Source organism: Chelonoidis abingdonii, chromosome 1 (genome assembly GCF_003597395.2).
Source record: "Chelonoidis abingdonii isolate Lonesome George chromosome 1, CheloAbing_2.0, whole genome shotgun sequence".
Lineage (NCBI taxonomy): Eukaryota > Metazoa > Chordata > Testudines > Testudinidae > Chelonoidis > Chelonoidis abingdonii.
In genome coordinates this window covers 111,180,934-111,203,815 of record NC_133769.1, presented here as the reverse complement: position 1 = coordinate 111,203,815, position 22,882 = coordinate 111,180,934, and the positions used below count along the sequence as shown (strand labels likewise).

The following is a 22,882-nucleotide window of genomic DNA, read 5'->3' as shown; positions in this document are numbered from 1 at the left end:
GGGGTCAAAAAACAACCCCTGAAGAATCCAGTGAGGTATTTTTCACAGATCTTTCTGAATATTGCCCACCTCAAACTATGCAAATGCTGTTAATAACACTGTTAATGGGATTCAGCAAAAAGCATCCTCAGCTCTTCCCTCCCTTCCCCTCCCCGCCCCCCAAAAAACACCCTAAACTTTAGAAAACACAAAACTCCTCTGGGGCATGTTTGCAGTGACAGATTAATGAATTACCTATCTCCTGAAGAAGAAATAAACATGCACAACTAATTAAATGTCCTTGTGTTTAGAACAATCAGGAGCAGGATAACAGCAATCAAAGGAGAAAAATAAATTAACCTCACTGCTAACATCTCATTGGCAGAGCTTGGAAATGATACATTAAAAATTAGGTTGCTTCTGACAGCTCTTATCTATTTAAAACATAGGAACTGCCATAATGGAAAAGCACCATCTAGATGGTGTCCTGTCTCTGACAATAGGCAATGCCAGATGCTTCAGATGAAGTTTTAAAAAAAAAAATCCAATATCCTTACTAAGCTATTTGCCTAAACAATATCGTGCTGAAATGAGTTCCACTGAAAAAACAAATATATATTAGCCGGGATCCAGCCAAGTTTGCTTCATTCAGGATTGGGGGCTTTATGCCACCTAACAGTTCCCCCATTCTGGAGCTGGTCCAATACCCCAACACAATATAAAGTAACCTCAGGGCTGCTGTAAGTTGCACCAGGCTGACTGTGGCCCCACGGGGTTATTCTGGAAGCTAGGGATCAACAGAGCAGAACAGCTATCTGGTCAGTCCCCAACCATGCCTTCTAAACTCTGTCCCAGCATTAAATTTGCAGTTCAAAGGACTGTCACAGTGTCACAAAGAAGCCGCAGCATGGCTGAAAATCTCCTGCTTTGTCTTTTAAATCCATTTGAGTGCTATAAAGATTCAAGCCTGATCATGACCACCTCACTGCTAACCCAGGAATCCACTACAAAAAGGTAATACTAGAGACCACCATTCTCTTTAAAAAAAATAATAAAAAAGTTAGCAATGATCAACATCCATTCAACTGTACTTACATCTAATTGATTTCAATAAGTATACTGCGCCAAGTCCTCTGTAGACTAAATTATCTTCTTCCAATCCTCCTGCTAGTTCATGATGCTGCTATGTACTGGACATTATTCTTATCAAAAAGGATCATTTTAAATAAGCAATTCATAGTGTCAGCTGTTACAGGCCAATCTTGCTAGGGAGTCTGACCCATTCAAGTCAGGAGTTAGTTGGACTAAATGGTTTATTATCTATCAAAGTGTCATTTGCACAATATATTAATTTCTTTCCTTAGGCTCCAATTCAGCAAAGCAAATAAGAATGTACTTAACTGTAAGCACATATGTAATCCTATACCTATTCAACAAAGCACTTTTGTTCTTGCTTACATCCCATCAATGTCAGTCGGACTAACTCTTCTTCCTTACACTATCTACAGTGCACCCATGCAACCCAACTTACAAAAGTAGCATTACCCAGGTGCAAACCTCACTGCATGCCTTATGTCAGAGGTTCTCAAACTGCAGTCTCCGTGGACCACCAATGGTCTGTTAGCTCCATTCAGGTGGTCCATGGATAGTTCCCTCTAAAGTGTGCGCCTGGGCAGTCACACATGACAGAATGAAGGGCCACCACCTAATTAGTGGAGCCGTGCAGGCTTGGCTCCACTAATTAGCTGCCCGGACTCTGTAGAAGATGTACATGTAAGGTGAGATGATGGCCTTAGGGGGAATAGGGGTAGGTGGGAGGGGGCAGTGGGGTGAGAAGAGGGGATGGGGGGAATTTGGAACGTGCAGGGCTGCAGCGGCCAGAGAAAGAGGTGACTTTCCCCAGCTCCAGGGCTGCGGTCGCTGGGGAGAGATGGCCCTTCTTCCCAGCCTCAGCTTGGGGGCTGCTGAGGTGGAGGAGAGAGGGAGAAACCCCCGTCCTTCCCAGCTCGGGGACTGCCACAGTGGGGGAGAGAGGGCACATCCATCACATTAGAAAGGTAAGACTACTGATATTAAAATGTGTGCTTGTATTTGTAGAACAAAAAGGTTAATTATTATTAAGGGGTTTTTTTACATAGCATTTTTATCCAAAGTGCTTTACAATAGTTAGCTAATGGTACGAACATTTGAAAAGATCATTAAGTGGTTCACCGAGACCCTCAGCAATTTTCAAGGGGTCCATGAAAAAAAAAAGTTTGAGAACCACTGACTTAAGTGACATCGGATGGTCCGAGAAGGATTCAGAAAACTCACTTTTAACACTAGCCCACTGTGAAGTATGGAGATTCTTTTCCCCAAGAGTCAGGCAAGCACAGACATTACTGAAGGGGTTTATTTCACGGTACCGGGAAGACTGATAAACAGCTGCAAAAGCATGGGGTTACAGTGACCAATTATGCACCTTTCTCTTAATCACTTCATTTGCATTTATCTTGTTCTTACAGAGAAACATTTTTTCAGAGACAGAGAATGCACTTAACGTGACATTGACAGGAACAGAACATACGCATCAAAGCTATTTTGATTACATTGATTATCTATAACTGTCCTTTAGGCGAAGGGGTGGGGTTGGGGGTGGGTGTTTACAAATATCTGGAGGGCTGTGAAGGGAGGGTTTGTTCTGTTCTAAGAGCCGAGTTTCTGGGCAGACATTTCCCTATATAAGTTTATCAAGTGTTTACAGCTACCAGTGTCCTTCGGTCTCTGGTCAGGGCCGGCTCTGTCTTTTGCTGCCCCAAGAAAAAAAAATTGGCCGTCCCCCCATTTTTTTTTTGGCTTTTAAACGTTTGCATTTCGCAGTGGGGGTTTTTTTCGACTTTTTAAAAAAAATGAAAACAGAATTTGTAGTTAGTGAAATAAAACAATTTCCTACGAGTGTACTCATTTATTCACTGGGCCGGCCAAGGAGTGAGCTGGCCTGTGTCTGCCTGGGCAGAGGTGGGTTGCCCCTGTGCCGGAGGCCTTGGCATAGCCAGGACGTCAGCGCCAACCCCAGGGCTCATGTGGTCCGTGCGGGTCGGACCAAGTCACGCTACTGGTGGGCTACCCAGCCTGACTGTCACTGCCGAATTGCCAGAGGGGCCTGGAGCTGCGTCGGAGACACCGAATTGCTCTGCCTCCTGTCTCTCCTTCCCCATGAAGCATGCTGGGAGCTTGGCGCTGCCCTCTGGAGCTGGGTGTTGCAGCCTTGTGCTGGCAGGAGCAAGCAGCAGATGTTGGAGGGGGCTGCCCGGTCCCTCCAGCCAGGGCACAATCATCTCCACTCCCCTCATGCCAATCCTAGTCTGAAATGGCTGTAGCAGCCCTGCCCATGGTCCTACATCTTGGTATGCAGTGTGCGGAGGGGAGGAGGCTCTGAGAGGAGGGCTGTGGCCTGGCTCCCACACTGGCCTAGGGCCCCTGTGGCTGGAGGGGCAGTAGACCCCGGGTAGCATGGCTTGGGGAAGCCTCAGCAACACCCCAGAGTCCCGGACGGTCACCTCGCAGTGTGGCCAGGGACAGACCAGCTGGACGGGGGGCACTGCCTGTAGTTCTCACGCAGAGCGAGCTGGGGTGGCTGCTGGGTTCAGCTGCCGGGGCCTAGGTCAGAGCAGCCGGTGGCTGGTGATCGCAGGGCAGCGTACCCGGGCCTCCCACTCCCCAGGACTCCCACGAGCCAGCCGTGGGCTCAGCCTGAGCAGCGGAATGAGTTTGGCTCAGCCTGGGCTGCCGCTCCCCTCCCCAGGCAGAAGACAGCACAGGGCGGAGGAGGAGGAGGCAGAGTCAGGGACAAGCCAAGGAGGAGCCCTCAGCCGATGCTGGAGGAGCTGCCCTCCTGGCCGCTATGTTCCGCTGTCACCCCCTGCGCTCCGCAACCTGGACTGGGTTGTGCTACCAGTTCCTGCCTGAGGGATGTTGGCTGCTGTCTGTGGGAGAGCGGCTGGGACACGCTCCCCACTGAGCCAGTTCCTCCTGCCCAGGGCCGGCTCCAGGTCCCAGAGTGCCAAGCGCGTGCTTGGGGCAGCACGCCGTGGGGGGCGCTCTGCCGGTTGACGGGAGGGGAGCAGGCGGCTCCAGTGGACCTCCTGCAGGTGTCCCTGCGGAGAGTCCGCTGGTCCCATGGCTCCGGTGGAGCATCAGCAGGGAAGCCTGCGGCAGAGCGCTCCCTGCGGCGTGCCACCATGCTTGGGGCGGCGAAATGGCTACAGCCGGCCCTGCTCCTGCCCCGCTGCACAGCCCCAGCGGCACCCAGTCAGAGAACAAAGGGCGGTCAGGATCCAGCCCAGGACACAGCCTCAGGTCAGAACTGGGGCCCCAGCATTATGCCGCCCCTTGTAATTTGCCGCCCCGAGCATCTGCTTGTTTTTCTGGTGCCTAGAGCCGCCTCTGCCTCTGGTGTTTCTGACTCAGCTGCTAACTACATTTTTAACTCTTGCCTAACACCAGCTAACAATCAACTGATTGGAAACAGAAAAAAGGACAACAAAAAATGAGCATCTCAAATGCTCATAATTCATTCGAGGCGGGGGACCTCTTTGATCCTTAATTCCACTGTTAGATATTGACCCATTTTCTCTAACTCACCCTCCGCTGTCTTGTTTTACTTTGGTCCTCCTTATGATTTATGGTTAGGGTGCTTATTTGGCCATTTCAAAGAGTTGTAGTGCATGTGCACACCATACAAACAGATTTCTTTAGACATTCATATTTCTAAAATCAGAAATTGATTCTTTGAGTACTTTTGTTGCCCACACAGACAAAATTTGGGAACATTGCTGCAAATATCACTAGCCAAGAATACTCATTATATTAGACAATAACAACTAGACAATAACATTTTTCTGTATGCAGATTTTAGTAGTAAATAATCACAGCATATCCACAGTGCTCCTTTTATGTATGAAAAATTTGTGGAAGTTGGATCCTTTAGTAATGCTTACATCTCTAAACACAGGCCCAAGTAAGTCAATTACTTCTTGTTTTTCAAGTAGCCAATACTAATTTTTAAGATAAATCCAAAGGTATACTGCTTTGCATCAACTACACAGCTCAGATATGATATTCATATGCATCATCCCAACTGACCATATACTCAAAAATCTAAATATCCATCCCACTTTAAAAAAGACTCCACGAAAAGTGTGAGTACTCTACTCTACTCATAAGTCCTCAGTAAAAAAAAATCAAGGAATATTATACCCAATCCAAGTTTCAAAACTCTCTACTGTTAATAATTCAAAGACAATATCCTCCAACAGTATCCTTTTATGATTTTCTGGCCCAAAAAACTCTGCCAAAGATTGATAATTTGAGAGTTGCTTGGAATAGAGATTTAGATACACATCTCTGACCCAATGGAATACAATTGTATCTAATGTTAAAAAAAGCAATTATAGACCTGAAGCTATGGCTCATTCACCAAAATACATGTTTTCAGATATACTGGTCCCCACTGAGACTAATGGTAATGAGCCTTATAAATGCTGACCACAGTTGGAAATGTAACTCCCTTGGTATTCATTAGCTCGTATGTTTTGGGATTGCCCCTGTATCAAGAATTTCTGGTATGAGGTGGGTCAAAGGAACAATTTGGATGCTAAATTGGAGCCCTCCTCCTCAAATTTCATTCTTGGATATATTCTGGAAATCTGGAGATTACCTGGTAACAAGGCAGCATGGTTCCAGTGTGTAGTTTTGGTGATTAAAAAATTAATCCTGCAAAAATGGAAAAGTCAATCCCAACCAAATATTGATGCCTAATTCAGTGATCTGTCTGACCTTGCAGGTAACGAATGACTGGCATGTCGCAGAAAGGGAATGCCTGAAACATTCAAAGCCATTTGAGCTGACTTTTTAGAGGTCTATGATTAACCTAGACTCAGAAGATAGATGTGTCACTTCCCTTCCCCTCCTTTTATCCAAACCCTTTTCGTTTACTTTGGGTATTATGATGAATCTGATATTTTTGTATATTTGTTGTATTTGGAAAAATTAATTTAAAATATATAATTAATTGGGGGGGGGGGGTGTTTCTTTCTTTCACATTCTTTGCTGCTCAAAATTCAAGATTTCTCCTGTCCACAGACACTGCTCCAGAAAACCTGAAGGTTATCTAGGGTGCAGGCTCTTTCCCCAAAACTCCACAGAATCCCTCTTGCTGTACTCTGCTAACTGGAACACACATACTTTCCGCATTACCCAACAGATGAGGAACATTTGAATCTCAAAGCAATCACAACTCAAATCAAATTTCCCTAACACCTCTTGGGTTCTTACTTATATTAATCAGACACATTAATTGGCAGTCATAGTGCAGCTGCATGTTTAATCTATTTTTACAGATTTCAAGATACAGTATATCTTTGACTTACAAATTAGCTTGGGTCCCACATGTCTTAGAAACTGCTGTTCTCTTTCTGCCTTATCCTGTGACAGTTGAGACCAAATGGGATACTCAAGCTAACAGTACCCAGATTTGGAGGTCATTCTCATTGGATGGCCCTTTAGCTCTGAAACACACTCCCCTGCTCTTTGGTCCCCACGTTTGTTAATCTTCAGGCCATGCAGGAAGGCTTTACCCAGGCCTTTTCCAGGAGCTTGCTCTGAGGGGTGTACCTGGTTTTATTAAATGGGAGAGTTATTTTCTTTGCGTTAATATTTCTTCATAGAGCTGAGTGAATATGGTATAGCAATAATGCATGATGAATGAGGATATTTTCTTGTCTGTCAAATATCAATGCACTGCCTATAATTTTTTGAAATGTATTTGTTCATTTTTAAATTATTCACTGAATGCATTGAGCTAATAAGTCTTGGTTTGACAACACTTTGTGTGCAGTTTATTCCAAGTACTCAATATTCATGAATAAAACTGAGTTGGTTAGTTTTCACTGGGCAAACAGGCCACACACAGCATTGTTGCTGCTCCATGATTCTCTGAGCATAACTTTTAGAATCAAGTTTCCACTGTGAATATTCACAGTTACAGTCTGAAATTCACTATTCTCTAAAATATTCTTCAAATTCCACAGACCTGCTTGTCATTCAAAGTTGTCCAGCAGAATATTCACAAAACATGATGACAAAAGTGGTGCAAACACAAAACCAATTCCATTTCTTATTTCACTGAATATTAATAAAACATCTTTGAAGCCAAGCTGTACAGATAGGGTTGACATAGTACATGGTGGTGGTTTTTATTGTAAATGTGCCCAGGTTGACAATAAGGCATATCCTTATTAAGTGAATGAGTAAATAAAGCAATAACCAATTGTCTGTGCCGACTTTTTTTTTTAAAAATCACCAGTTCTCCACATATTAATAGAGATGTTAGATTCTTAAATGATTGAGCTACAGGATAGCCAGTGTACCACACTGGAGTTACTGATAATCAAAATACTGCCAGGAAGGGACTGTTTTATTTTCTAATGCAGCTGCAAACAGAACAGTAACTTTCCCTTTCAGACATAGGTGCTGGAACTAGGGGTGCTACCACAGGCCATTGCTTGAAAGGGTTTCCATCATATTCAGGGTTTACAGTTTGGTTCAATGGTTCTCAGCATCCCAATTATACAAATTGTTCCAGCACCACTGCAGGAATAAGTCTCTGGTTTTTACCAGTTAGAAGAAATGTTTATGCTTGGAAGGTGGGGTGGGGTTGGGCAATTTTTGGTTAAAACTGAAAACTAAAAATCCCAGTTATGAATCTTGTAAGACCATGAAAGAGACACTATTCACTTCATCTCCAGGTTTCCCAGGGATGTTGTGTGACCATCAGAAAAGGAACTTGTACCTTTTCAAGTGAGGGCGGCTCCAGGCCCCAGCATGCCAAGCGTGTGCTTGGGGCGGCATGCCACGGGGGGTGCTCTGCCGGTAGCTGAGAGGGCAGCAGGCAGGGTGCCTTCGGCGGCATGCCTGCAGAGGGTCCACCGGTCCCGCGGCTCCAGCTCTGTGGGAGGTCCACCGGAGCCGCAGGACCAGAGGATCTTCCGCAGGCACTCCTGCAGGAGCTCCACCGGAGCCAGTGACCGGCAGAGCGCCCGTTTTCAAGACAAATGCATTTGCAAAAGTGCAAGCACAGACGCAGCAGTATAGTTCTAGCTCCTCAATAATTGGTTGGAAGCTGTGTTAGGAACTAATTAGTGAACAATGCCATAGAATAAACAGAAGCATCAGCATTGCTTAAGCCAAGCAAATGCTCTGGATATGCATTTGAATATTCAACAATGGCTATGTTTGGGACATGTGCAAGGCCGGCTCCAAGGGTTTTACCGCCCCAAGCGGGGGGAAGGAAGGGAAGGAGCGATTGCTTCTTTGGTGGCACTTTGGCAGCAAGTCCTTCCCTCCGAGAGGGACCAAAGGACTCGCCGCCGAATTGCTGCCGAAGAGCCGGACGTGCCGCCCCTTCCCCTTGGCTGCCCCAAGCACCTGCTTGCTGAGCTGGTGCCTGGAGCCAGCCCTGGACATGTGCCTCTGGAGAAACCCCAGAAGATCTTGTTCATTTCTCCTTGACTGAAGGGGAAATAGCCATGTCTCCTTCCAGCACCTGTCAATGCTTCTCTAAGCATTAATTGGGGGACGAAGAAGGCACTTGAGAGATGCTTCCTGCTTCTTCCAGGGCGGGAGCTGAAAAAAACATGGTGCCTTCAAAGCACCTCTGGCTTCTGACAACCTGCAGGCCAGAATCAAACCCAGCAGCCAAAGAATGCAGCTGTGCTTAGGACTTGACATCCAGCTCATGCAACAAAAAAGAAAAATCAAATAGAAAGAAATTTATTCTAGGCATTTATCACTGCATTGCTGAATCTGCTCCTTTGGGAGACAGACTGTCTTGATCGCATTGCTGCCTGGACGGTGGGTACAGTAGAAGAGTGCAACAGAGAAAAGTTAAAGGAAGCAGACAGAACAAACTTGAAAGGGAGGGAGGAAATGAAAAGAAAAAGCAGAGTACTTACATAGTGAAGGAGTCAGGGGGAGCTGAGACTCTTCTCAGGTCTGCAGAGCACCCTTTCTGGATACTATAGGCAGCAGGAAATGAGCAGCCAAGACAGAGTCAGCACAACAGCATGGACAGACAATGAAGAAGCCAGGCGAGAGAAAGAAAGAGAGAAAGAGACACATACAACATTTAAACAGAAATAAAGGGAATGAATCACATAACATTTGAATGAAAACACATGCAAAGCTCCAAGATTGCACTAGAGAGACAGCAGCAACAAAACACAGGCAAACAGAGCAAATGAGAGTGTTCACTGCAAAGGGACACAATGGTCTTTTTTTGAAGGCTGTGGACAGGCTACTGGCAAACAATGTGCACAGTTACATTAGGAGAGGTTTCCGGGCCAGGGTCTCACAGGCACTGAAAGATCTTAAGCCTGTAGAGTTTGAAAAGCCTGTGATGCACCTTGCAAGTCCAGAAGAGCAAACAGCTATCAGAGCCAAAGCTTGATATGATGGATTCGCCTCCCCAAATCTGCCAATTTTTGTTAATGTTTACAAAAATACTCTTAATTGGAATTCCTCTATCCCAATGGCAAAATGCTGTCCTTATTCTTCCTTAACATATCTTAGAGAACCATGCATGTAATATACAGTAACTCCCAAAGTTGGTTTCTTTAGTTTCTATAGTCGAAGGGGTCTCTGTACCTCTCTCAACTGTCCCAATGGAATGCTTCTACATTTAATCTCTGGAGCAATTTTTGTTTCATAATAGCAGATCATCCTTCTTTAACCCAAACTGAAAGCCAAATACTCTCTCTGTAGGGTTGTGTATGCCTCTAATTAGCTACAACTTGCAAAGCAGTATTTTAAACTGGGGTTCCAGGTCAGAGAGTGACTCTGGGAAAACTGATTCTTGGGATACGTCTACTACAGGATTATTTCGATTTTACATAAACTGGTTTTGTAACACAGATTGTATAAAGTCGAGTGCACGCGGCCACACAAACCACAAAAATTTGGTGGTGTGCGTCCATGTACTAAGGCTAGCGTCAATTTCTGGAGCGTTGCACTATGGGTAGCTATCCCATAGTTTCCGCAGTCTCCCCGTCCCATTGGAATTCTAGGTTGAGACCCCAATGCATGATGATGCAAAAACAGCGTCGTGGGTGATTCTGGGTAAATGTCGTCACTCATTCCTTCCTCCGGGAAAGCAACGGCAGACAATCATTTTGCGCCCTTTTTCCCTCGATGTGCCCTGGCAGACGCCATAGCATGGCAACCATGGAGCCTGTTTTGCCTTTTGTCACTGTCACCATATGTGTACTGGATGCTGCTGATAGAGGCGCGGTACTGCGAGCACTACACAGCAGCATTCATTTGCCTTTGCAAGGTAGCAGAAGGGTTATCAGTCGTTCTGTACCGTCTGCCATGCACTGTAAATTGGCGATGAGATGACGGTTATCAGTTATTCTGTACCATCTGCTGCTGTCATGGGTGCTCCTGGCTGGCCTTCGCTGAGGTCAGCCGGGGGCGCAAAAACAAAAATGAGAATGCACCCGGGTCAGTCCCTCCTTTATGTTTATATAAAAACAGAAGTCAATCCTGCCTAGAATATGGGGCAAGGTGTACTAGAGAACCAGTGTACAAGAGAACCAGAGAGCACAGCCGCTCTGTGTCAGATCCCACAGAAATGATGAGCTGCATCCATTCTAGGGGGTGCCCCTGCAACAACCCACCCGTTGCTTCCCTCATCCCCCACCCTTCTGGGCTACCATTGCAGTGTCCCCCATTTGGTGATGAAGTAATAAAGAGTGCAGGAATAAGAAACACTGACTTTTTAGTGAGATAAAATGAGGGGAGGCAGCCTCCAGCTGCTATGATAGTCCAGGCAGGACATTAAATGGTCGGGGGGAGAGGAGCCCAGCATCTCGCTGCTATGATAGTCCAGACAATACAGAATCTTTTCTTTAGACATGAATGGGGGGGGGGGCCTGATGGAGCTCAGCCCCCAGTTGCTATGATGAAGATGGTTACCAGTCATTCTGTACCATCTGCTGGGAATGACCGGGAGTCATTCCTATTTTTACCCAGGTGCTCCTGGCCGACCTCACCTGAAGCTGGCCAGGAGCACTCACAGGGTGATGACAAGGACAGCTACCAGTCATTCTGCACTGTACCGTCTGCCACCGGGGAAGGGAGGGGAGAGGATGCTATTGTTCAGTGCCGCAGCACTACGTCTACTAGCATGCAGTAGATATACAGTGACATTGAAAAAAGTCAAAAAAAGATTTTTTTTCCCTTTTCTTTCATGGTGAGGGGTAAATTGACAAGATATACCCTGAACCACCCCAGTCAATGTGTTTGACCCTACAGACATTGGGAGCTCTATCAAGAATGCAAATGCTTTTCGGAGACTGCAGGGACTGTGGGATAGCTGGAGTCCTCAGTACCCCCTTCCTCCCACCATGAGTGTCCATTTGATTCTTTGGCTTTCTGTTACACTTGTCACACAGCACTGTGCTGTGGACTCTGTATCATAGTCTGGAGATTTTTTTCAAATGCTTTGGCATTTCATCTTCTGTAACAGAGCTCTGATAGAACAGATTTGTCTCCCCATACAGCGATTAGATCCAGTATCTCCCGTACGTTGCATGCTGGAGCTCTTTTTGGATTTGGTACTGCATCATCACCTGTGCTGATCAGAGCTCCACGCTGGGCAAACAGGAAATGAAATTCAAACGTTCGCGGGGCTTTTCCTGTCTACCGGGCCAGTGCATCTGAGTTCAGATTGCTTTGCAGAGCGGTCACAATGGTGCACTGTGGGATACCGCCCGGAGGCCAATACCATTGATTTGCAGCCACACTAACCCTAATCCGACATGGCAATACTGATTTCAGCGCTACTCCTCTCGTCGGGAAGGAGTACAGAAACCAGTTTAAAGAGCCCTTTATATCGATATAAAGGGCCTCGTTGTGTGGACGGGTGCAGGGTTAAATCGGTTTAACGCTGCTAAATTCAGTTTAAATGAGTAGTGTACACCAGGCCTTGGTGTCTCCTCTAATTCCTCTTCAATGGCTTCCACATAGAAAAATATTGTCTGATTTGTAAGCAGAACCTACCTGCCAGCATTGCATGCTTAGCCTGAGCTCTGAACACCAAGCTTTGTTCTGTTTCCTAAATCTCCAGCATCAACAAGAGAGATTATGGAATCAGAACTTAACTGGCACGTCTTTTAATGATACATGCAGCAGAGCAGAATGCAGCTCATTGTTCTGCAGCAAAACTGACTCTGCTAGTCTGGCTACAGTAAAGTCTTACTTTTGCCACTGAACTTAACAAACTGACTCAGAAGACGAATGGAAATTAGATATGAGAAGTAAATAAATTTACCATTACCCCACGAGCTGCCTTTTTTCTGTCCACAACTTGCACTGTCTGAGTATAAACAATATCAATCAACATTGTACAATTGTTGCACCTAAAAAGTCACTTCTGGATTGAACCTCTTTACTTTATTATATCCCCATTATGTGTAATGGTATATAGAATGAGGCAGAGACTATGCCTTCTTTTATGTTTGAAAAGTACCTATCCGAAGCAAACAATGAAGTGAAAAACATTATATGAGTGACCACAGTATATTGACCCTGAACATTGTCCTCCAATTGCAATGCAAACATTTTTTTTTTTTTTTAACTTTTAAACCAATTTTCTTTGACTGTTAGGTTGCCAGGTGCCTGGATTTTGACCAGAAAGTCCAGTCGAAAAGAGGACCTGGCAGTGTCCAGTCAGATGTATCGACCGGACACCGAAAATCTGGTTACTTTGGGCTAGGGGTCGGGGGAAGTGTCAGGTCATCAACCTGTGCCAGCCTCTGCTCAGCCGGGGCTACCTCCTACCTGCAGGCAGGTCGCAGCAGCTCCCGTCCCAGGCCTGGAGCAGAGGGAGTCCAGCTTAGGGGAAGGGAGGTGGAGATGATCCAGCGATGGGGGAGAGAGGAGTAAGCAGGAGGTGAGGTCCTAGGGGAAGAGACAGGGCAGAGGTGGGGCCTCAAAGGTCTGGTTTTCAGCTAATTGCACCCATATTGGTTGTATTCAGAACTTTTTTACATTTTCTTCTTGCAAATTAGTTTAATTGGCAGAATTTTTGCAGAAGCAGAAAATTTTAAGGAAATATTGTACAGTATTTATTGAAAAAGAATTTCAAATTCATAATCAGAAGATGTTCAAACCAGAAAGCTGATTCCGGTTAGCAGTGGTATGCTCATCCAATCAGAGAACAGAAACAAACTCTGTGTTCAACCAAAACAGCACAAGTTTCAAATAGGAAATGTTCAATAATGAACTGAATATTCAATGATGAACAATGAAGAGACCAAGGAATATTTGCAGAAATTATTCTATGAATAATTTCAGATAATGAATACATTTGAGAAGATCACAATCTGTTCATGGATAACTCAGTAACCGAAGAGGTGAAGTTCATTGGATAAATTATTCATTGCCAGTTATTTGCCCAGCTCAGGTGGAATGCAACACATGTGAAACTGTCTGGTCCTCTAATAGCTGAAGGTTTAAATAAGGCTATTAGTGCTGCTGCTGTCAGTAAGCAAAGGAAATTCTCCTTCAGCTTAAGTGGCTCAACAGTACTGCTAGATTTAGATCCCGGGCTCGGATTCTATTCAGGAGCAGATTTCTTGTTCATTCTCTTTTATAACCTTTAAGACATTTTACTCTCAAAAACAAACATTAAACAATGCTCACTTCCCCACATCTTGGGATGAGATGAATTGTGAAATGACAGAGAAAGGAGATGGCCCTTAGATACTTAGATACTAGGGTAATAAGCATGGTGTAAAAACCTAGATTAGGAGAATGGATGAGAATAAAAATATTCAAAAGTACCCAAGTGACTTAGGAGCCTGAGTTCCATGGCAAGTCAATGAGACTTAGGGTCCTAAGTCTCTTAGATGCTTTTGACATGTTACCTGAGATGATCTATGAGATAGATAAGGTAGGTAAGTTCCCATTGTGGAGACTACGCCATCTAAAAAAAAAATCTATAGGGACGCTGCTCTCTGAAGGCCTAGTATTTACCACTGCCTCAGCATGAAAATATGAAGGAAGAAAAAGTTAGGTTCACCACCTTCCTAATATCCACTGACAACTCACATTCTATGCCAGGAGGTAAAACAATTTACTAATCAGCACAACAAAGGAAAGACAACCCAAACATCCAGAAATCACAACAGCAGAAGAGAAACCAAGGGAGCCTATTTAATAGCAGTAGTCAAGGGAATGTCAATGACCTTCCTTTTCAGTAAGAAAGGCCTCCATAGCGTTTCTAAGGTCAAAAAAAAAAATGATAACACCAGAATATCCTATTTCTGTTGGATTTTCCCACCTGAGCAACTTGACTTCAAATCCTGCTTAGGTTCACCACTGCAATATTTCTTAATATCAACTAAAAACTCCAGCAGACAGATGCCAAAACTACCAGACCTTTCAATACTCAGTTTCCAAGACCAGAAGAGACCATTGTGACCCTCTAGTCTGACCTTCTGTATAACACAGACCAGAGAACTTCCCTCCAAAATTTCCTAGAGCTGATCTTTTAGAAAAACATCCAATCTATATTTAGAAACTGCCAGTGATAGAGAATCCACAATGAACCTTAGTTAATTGTTCAGTTAGTTAATTCCTCTCACTGTTAGAAAATAATGCCTTATTTCCAGTCTGAATTTGTCTAGCTTCCAACTGCCAGCCACAAGATCACGTTATACCTTTCTCTGCTAGACTGGAGAACCCATTATCAAATATTTGTTCCTCATGTAGGCACTTATAGGTTGTAATCAAGTCAACCCTTAATCATCTCTCTGTTAAGCTAAATAGACTTTGCCTCTTGAATCTATCACTTATACTGTTTGGCTACATGTGCTTGTGAAGAAAGATTACTGGTCAGAATAGCATTAGAATAAGAGCAAAGGGAGAAATATATATAGCTCCTCCAAACATGCTTCTTTCTAAACACTTATTAACACATTTCTGTTTACCGGAGCTGAGCAAAATTTGAAATTTCTATCCCGTGGGAAATTCTGACATTTCAACATTTGTTTTAATCCTGAAATGAGACCAAAAGTTGCAATTTAGAAATTTTTCATGGTATGCTGAAAAATGTGTATTCAAAAATGTTTAAATTTGTTTCAACATTTCTGATTGTGACATTCCTGAAAATCAAAATGTTTCCTTTCATTCTGTTGAGTTGACCCCAAAGGCTTCCTTTTGAGTCAGATCAACCTTAAACTGCACTTTCCTGGCATGCTGCTTTATGGGAGCTTGGGGACCCATTGTGTCCTATGAACCAGACTCTGCAGGTGAGCGGTGTTTACAGGTTCTGAAGGAAGACACTGCAGGAAGATAGGCAGCTCTTTGAATCTGAGGCGTTGGGATAGGTGCAGGATGGAGAGGGAAATCTCTGTAGCCCTCCCTCCTTCCAGCATACACAGCCACAAAAAATGGTTCTGATCTTTTATAAGATAATGTATATTTCAATTAAATACACAGAGTTAAATACAAAAGAGAAGTCTTTGGGTAGCTAATTTGTTATAGCCGGTTTACTATTGCACTTTTCCATTTGAGGGCTTAGAAATTCATTCCTCCAGCAGTTTATCCCTCTATCAAGGATTAACCTCAAAGAGTCTCACAGTTAGATCCTGTCAAAAAATTTTCATCAAAACTGTTTTTGATGGAAAATTGGGTTTTCAACGAAATGAAAATTTACCCAAAAAGTGTCAGAAAAAAAATTCAAAATTCAAAAACTTTTCAGCTTTTTCAAAGAAAAATCAAAATTTTCCATGGGAAAAAAAACAACCCACTCTCACCACAGTATTTTAGGGCATGTGTTTTGCCTTGGTCCACAGAAACTGTTTTATTTCATAACAGGTTTACGCTCTTAACAATTATTTGTATAAGCGGATTCCACTGCTTTTGAGTATCAGAAGGGCAGCCGTGTTAGTCTGGATCTGTAAAAAGCAACAAAGAGTCCTGTGGCACCGTATAGGCTAACAGATATATTGGAGCATAAGCTTTCGTGGGTGAATACCCACTTCGTCAGACTGCTTTTGAAAAAGTCATCGGCAGGGCAGATGGTAAATTTACCATCCCTGGCCAGACCTCAATGCTATAAAAAACAGAACTCCAAAACAACATACAATGGGAAGTCAGAAACATATTAAGAAATTTGAAAAAGAAAAGAAAACTTTCTCACTTATGCCACTACATCAGACAAAATTCCAAAGGGAGTTTCTGCTATTAACCTCCTCCTCCAATATCATCAAAGTAATTAATAATAGCTTTCAGAATTAGTGTGATGTCAGGTTATTTTTTAATTACTGTATGTGCAGAAAGATCAAGAAAAGCTTCCAGCAATTGCAGATGCAGTGTCAGACCCATTCACTAATCTCACACATCTATAATTCACAGGGTGCACTTTCACCAGCCTGAGGAGAAAAATCCACCTATTCTATCAACTGTAAAGATTTTGATGGGATGCCTTTAAACACTGCAGACATCAGATTAAGAAATTTATATGACAATGTAAAAGGTAAAACTTGGTGTCTGTGTTGGGATTTTGCAGAACAGTGTCATACTGGGCAAACTCCAGTTTAGTCAACTCTGACCTCTTCCTCCTATAATTCATCTTTATTATGCCAAGACACTCGACAGACATGCCACCTGCCCGCCCATTACACCTTTCTTCCCAACTGCCCAGACACACCGACACACACGCCTTGCAGAGGTTTGAGATTGGGATTAAAATCCTTGACGTATTGCCAGTAACCCCCCAAAAACACAGACTCACAGGTGGATATTTCATTCAAACCAAAAGGTACCCAAACAACAAAAGCTCTGAACCCGATGGTGTTTGGCATAGCATATTCAAACCAATTCCATGATGAACAATATTCTCTAGGGCTCAGTGGACCTTAATTACTGTATAGCGTTACCATGATGGGGTGGATCAGTATACCCCCATCCACAGTTTAAACTCAGATGCTATAGTTCATGCCTGACCATGCTAATAACTAGATTGAAATACACCAAATGCTTTTTTCCCCACTGCTGTGGCCTCCCTCATGGTTGGAAACAATGGCTCAGGATTGAATTTTTCCAGTTTGGACTTTGTAGCACAGAATGGGGTGGTGAAAAGAAATTAGAGGTCATTGCTCAGGGGGTGATAGTCTTCTATTCATCAACTGTTTTAAGGTGAAATGTAGGCCTAACATATTTTCCAGACAAATAAGGATCTAATATGGCAAACACAAGCTTAGATTGCTGCTCCAAAACATTTGTCTCATTAACAGAACTGAAGATGCAAAACTGAATAAGGAGGCATTGGTTGGTATACTAAAGTACTTGATTTTTTGAATTGATACACTTCTGCTTCTAAAGGTTGGCAGCTGGATTACAGGATTTGCTGAAAGGAATAACACACTCCTGAGTATGTGGCTGTTTGAATGAAACACATTTGTAGGGTGCTGGAGGTATCTGGTTTTAAACCTAGGCAACGTATATACTGAAGGTCTGCCTTGTCTTTTGCAAGTTAAATAATACATCATGAAGAAGATGGCAGGAATGCTTATTAGCTCCCATCTCAGCAGCACAGAAAGACACATTGGTAAATCAAGAATAATGGCATTTTTAATATTTAAAGTCTTTTTAAAAATATTCTTATGCTATTAAAATGATCTCTTAGGGATTTTTTTAAACTAATGTTTTAGTATAAAAAGATATTTTAAAATTTTATCTTCTCTTCTTTGGATGTTTTCTGGCTTCCATGTATTTCAACCTTTCCCTGTTCCTTTTTAGGCTACTCTAATGCTGCTTCCCTCTCATTTTATAGCTTATCTCCTTACTTGTCCATTCTCACTTTTCTTCCTTTCTTTCCTGGTTCCCTGATCCAGAAACTCTCAATCCTAATCCACCCTCAGATGCATCTCCCTAAAGCTAACACTCTCATTGTAATCTGAGTACTATAGCTTTTCTTTTAGCAGATTGGGAGCTGTCAAATATACTTATATAGTGTCTCATGCAAAATGCATACCTCGGTACTTCCTAATAGACCAGGAAAGTCCCCTTTGATTTGCTGATAGTCCAGTGGAACACTAACACTGCCAAGAACACTGCAATGTTTTACCACTTCCCAGATACTGCAGCACAGGAAAAATTACCATTTATTTGAGAGCTACTGAACTCTCTCAGTTAGGGGTGCATATATGCTGCAGCTGGGAGCATGCCTCCTAGCACGAGTAGAAAAACTCGGCTAGCTCTGCTTGAACTAGCATGCAAAAAATGGTAGTTAGCCACAGCAGCAGCTTAGGTTAGCCACCAAGTACATACCAGGGGTCATGTGCGGTTGAATTCAGGCAGCAAGCCAGAGTCATCACATGTCACTGTGGCCATGTAGCTATTTTTAGCACACCAACTTGAGTAGAGCTAGTACAGGTCTGTCTACCTGTGCTGGGAAGCATGCTCCCAGCTGCAGAGTAGCCAGACCCTAAGGCTTGGTCTGCACTACAGACTTTTGTCGCTATAAATACGTTGCTCAGTGGTGTGGAAAATCCATCTCCCTGAGCGACACAGTTATACTGTAGACAGTATAGTGTACACAGTATAGTGACGGGAGGGCTTTTCCCATGACATAGCTACCACTTCTCAGAGCAATGGAGTAACTACACTGATGGGAGAAGCTCTCCTGTCAGCATAGGTAGAGTCTTCACTTAGTGCTGCAGCGGCACAGCTCCAGTGCTGTATGTGTAGACAAGCCCTTAGTGATTTATACCAGCACACTCCGATCACGATTCCCCACATGGTGACAAATAGCTCTATTCAGTGAATCCTCAGGCTGGTCCCATTTTCAACTGGGAGCAGCATGCTCCCAACACAAAGACTCAATATAGCCTAAGCACATCTGTATCATGCAGTGGACTGTGGATATTGGTTGAATGGTCTCAGTGTGAGATCAAAGAGACTCATTAATTTCAGAAAGCAGATTATATGGCACTTCAAAGAGTGTGCGGGGCATACGTGCACAGCTTCCATGAGTGTTAGTAAAAGTCACACAGTAGAGTCCACTGAGACCTCCCCAAATAGTTGCCCCTTTGGATAATTGAAAGACAACATCTTTCTGAAAGCAAGACAAAGGGAACCCTGTTAGTTAAAGCACACAGGAAATCTGGTAAATATATACAATGTGGAGGAGAGGAACTTTCTGGGGTTTCTATACCTCTTTCTCCAAATACTCTGATGGTTCAGTCCATGAAAACTCCCTGTTTGAATTCTCTGCCCGGTAAGAGCATTCTTTTATTAGGACATGAACAAGTCCAACTCACTCATTGAGTAAAGGCATGGATGTTCTCCTCTTGCTCTTCTGTACCATATTGGCCTGGTTCCTTAGGGAGATCCGAATGAGAGATGGAGCCAGTCGACATGGCTCCCCATCCACTTGCATGGGGATAGACTTGTATGTTAACAGAGTCACTTCCCGGCACTGATGCAATCTTTCTCCATGACCTCCCACCTGAAGAGCAGCCTGCAGAACAAGAACAAAGAGAAGGAAAGCCATAATGTTACCATCCTATACCAGCCACTTGAGTTAGATAACAACTCCCTAATCCTGTTTTACCTGGCACTTTATACACTCTGCTACAAACTATTCTGTTTGCACGAGACCCACCCTATTGCAATAAGTGGTTTGCTCTGTCACAGGGAGATTTACATGCTTGCCATAATACAGTCCAAAAGCAGCAGCTGCTCACTAATTTAGAGGATTCAATGCAAAGAACCCACTATTCCAAATTAATCTCCACTAGGAAGTTGCATTTCAGGCCAACCCCACATTTCCCCCTATCTAAATTTGCAGAATGGCTTTCCAGTAAGAGACATGGGCGTACATGATGCACTAAGGCAATGTTCCACTTAAAGCTTTTCAATAAGTCATTGCAATGAGGCATGACCAATGTAATTCCATTCACAGAAAAGACATAATATGGGACTTAGAATGCTAGAATAAAGTCTGGTGTATACATGACAAATTCAAGTATCACATGGGTATGAAATTTACCAAGTGGAGGTCGCCTCATCATATGTGGTGTAGATCTATATTTAGAGATATAAACAAACACTTATATGCTTGCACACATCCGAGGTGCATTTCTGTATATTTCTACATCTTGTTTTAAATTATGATTGATCGTGTTGCAGTAGTGACTACAGTCTATGACTCAAGGATCAGTGTCCCGTCTGTGCGATCTAAATGCTTTTTCAAGTAACAGAATTAATAGGGGTTTTCTTTATTACCAAGGCAATACTGTCCTTGATGTGAATTAGATTAATCTGAAATAATTATTATGACATTTTATAAAGCAATTCAGCATCAGGAGTAGACAAGCTGAAAAGAGCAAGGAGAAAAACCTTGTTCAATAACTGCAGCTGGAAAGCAACTAAATGCTATATGTTCAACAATTGTCTTGAAGAAACAAAACGAGAGAGCTGTGCCATGTACCCTCTGAGACACCCACCCACTGCCCCAACATTCTGTCCATAAGTTGACAGAAACAAGTCAATGGAAACAGGGCTGCATAGTTTTCATCAAACAACACCTTCTTGACTGACAGCATTCTATTAACTTAAAGAAAAAAAATTAGCCAGCTTTCCAAGCCCATCTCCTCTGTCCTACCTTAGTACATGCAACCTCTTTAAAACCCAAACCAGGAGTAAAGAAGCAGTGGAATAGGCAAAGGGAATAAAAACATATCAGAGACAAAAAGGTAGACAGAGGTTGTTAATGGGCCCTCGAAATTTAGGCAGGCATCTTTGGGCAGAAACACTGTATTTTAATAAAAATTGTGAATATTATCTATCAGATTAAAAAAATCTATATTAATACAACATTAGCATCAAGAGTTACAGGAACTGAAGTCAGGACATTCACTGTTTTGTTTCCCACAGGAACCTTAACTGTGCTACTATGAATATATCACCTAGGCTATTGGTTACATGATGATGATCATCATCATCATATTACTTAATATTTATACAGGGCTTTTCATCCAAAGATCTAAGTGTGTCACAAATGTGGGCAAGCATATGATAAAGCATAGAGTGATGCACAAAATGTCAGCTAAGATATAGAAAAGGTCTATCATTATAGTGACTCTTCAAATCATAAACAAATATAAAACCTTAACTCTGATCTCAGTTTCTTTTAGGTAGAAATAGCTCACTAAGGGACCTGATTCTGAATTGTGGCCTAAATGAGTATATGCAGCTCAGGAGATGGATGGCAAAGGTTGCTGTGCCTCAACCTCTGTGGCCTTCTGGAGGCAACCCCAAAGACTACTAGGGTGACCAGATAGCAAATGTGAAAAATCAAGACGGGGATGGAGGGTAATAGGAGCCTAATAAGAAAAAGATGCCAAAATCAGGACTGTCCCTATAAAATTGGGACATCTGGTCAGCCTAAAGACTACTCTAAATCACTGTTGCCTGCACTGATTCCCTATGGCAGTGTTTCCCATACTTGGGACTCTGCTTGTTTAGCGAAAGCCCCTGCCAGGCTGGGCCAGTTTGTTTACCTGCCACGTCCACAGGTCTGGCCTATTATGGTTCCCACTGGCTGTGGTTCACTGCTCCAGGCCAATGGGAGCTGCTGGAAGCGGTGCAGGCCAAGGGACATGCTGACCGCCACTTCCAGCAGCTCCCATTTGTCCCTGCCAGCATGTATATGGGATCTTGGGGAGCAATTACCACACAGGTGGGGTGCAAAATAAACTTTATTAAGATAATGCAAAAAACAGGGAAAATTCAATAGTGAGGGGTATGGGGTTTGTTAAGGTAGACGATTGGGGAGGGGTTTCTTTTAGCAAATAGTATAGGGGGTTTCAATAGTGGGGTACAATACAGTGGGGTACAATACAGTTGGTAACCAATTAACACTGAAGTATAAATGTAACAAAGTAGCTAACAATTTCTATATAAAAGGTGTGTCACAGCAGCATATAGCCAACTAACAGTTATGGGAAAATGTGGTAAGTAACCAACTCTAGGTAAAAATGTGTCACAGTGGTATAAATGTAAAATGTGAGGTGTGTTAGAGAGAAAAAGGGTAACCAATGGGGTTTTATGCTAGACTTCAGTAATACAATTGAGGTTGGGGGTAATAGGAGAGTGTGGAGGAAGGGATTAAAAAAGGAGAGAGAGAGAGAGAGCTTCAGGAGACAGAGAGCAGGCAGGTTGCAGGTTTAAACAGCAGAGAGCAGAGGGAGATTTAAAACTTCAGGAGACAGAGGCAGGCAGGCTGCAGGTTTAAACAGCAGAGAGCAGAGGGAGATTTAAACTTCAGGAGACAGAGGGCAGGCAGGCTGCAGGTTTAAACAGCAGAGAGACTGAGGGGTATGGGGTGACTGGAGAGCTCAGTGGGGGCAGCAGGAAGACAGACTTAACCACAACTATACAGAACACAGCAAAATCTTATCTATGACCTAACTTAACCAAGACTACACAACAAATTAGCAAGTAACAGAACACAATGCAACAATTCTTAAACCTAACTTACAGAACACAATACAAACAATTCTCTAAACCTAACTTAACCACAGCTATGCTGGGTGCTGGTTAAGTCTGGGTGCTGGGGAAAGAGAGAGAGCAGCTAAGATAATAAAATAAAAGTATAGAGAATTTCACAGAATTTCACAGAGGGATTCTTACCAGCCCAAAGGAAGCAGCAGAGGTAAAAGCAGCAAAATCATCAGAAGGCTGGGTACAGTCTCAATAATCAGGAGATCTCTCAGGCAGCAATTCGTTCTTCGTGGGGGGGGGGTTCAAAAAACGGGGGTACGCTCAAAAATAAAACGAGAGGAGAAAG

At 43.3% G+C, this 22,882-nt stretch overlaps 1 protein-coding gene across 2 annotated transcripts in view; it reads right to left on the bottom strand.

The window, feature by feature from the left end:
* The window catches only part of DGKI (diacylglycerol kinase iota), a 338,722-nt gene that overhangs the window by 118,445 nt on the left and 197,395 nt on the right, over nucleotides 1-22,882 (bottom strand). For both annotated transcript variants that reach the window (XM_075069054.1, XM_032783200.2), the window contains exon 20: nucleotides 19,350-19,549. In XM_075069054.1, the coding sequence (XP_074925155.1) occupies nucleotides 19,350-19,549 (200 nt within the window). The remainder of the gene's footprint in view (nucleotides 1-19,349; nucleotides 19,550-22,882) is intronic.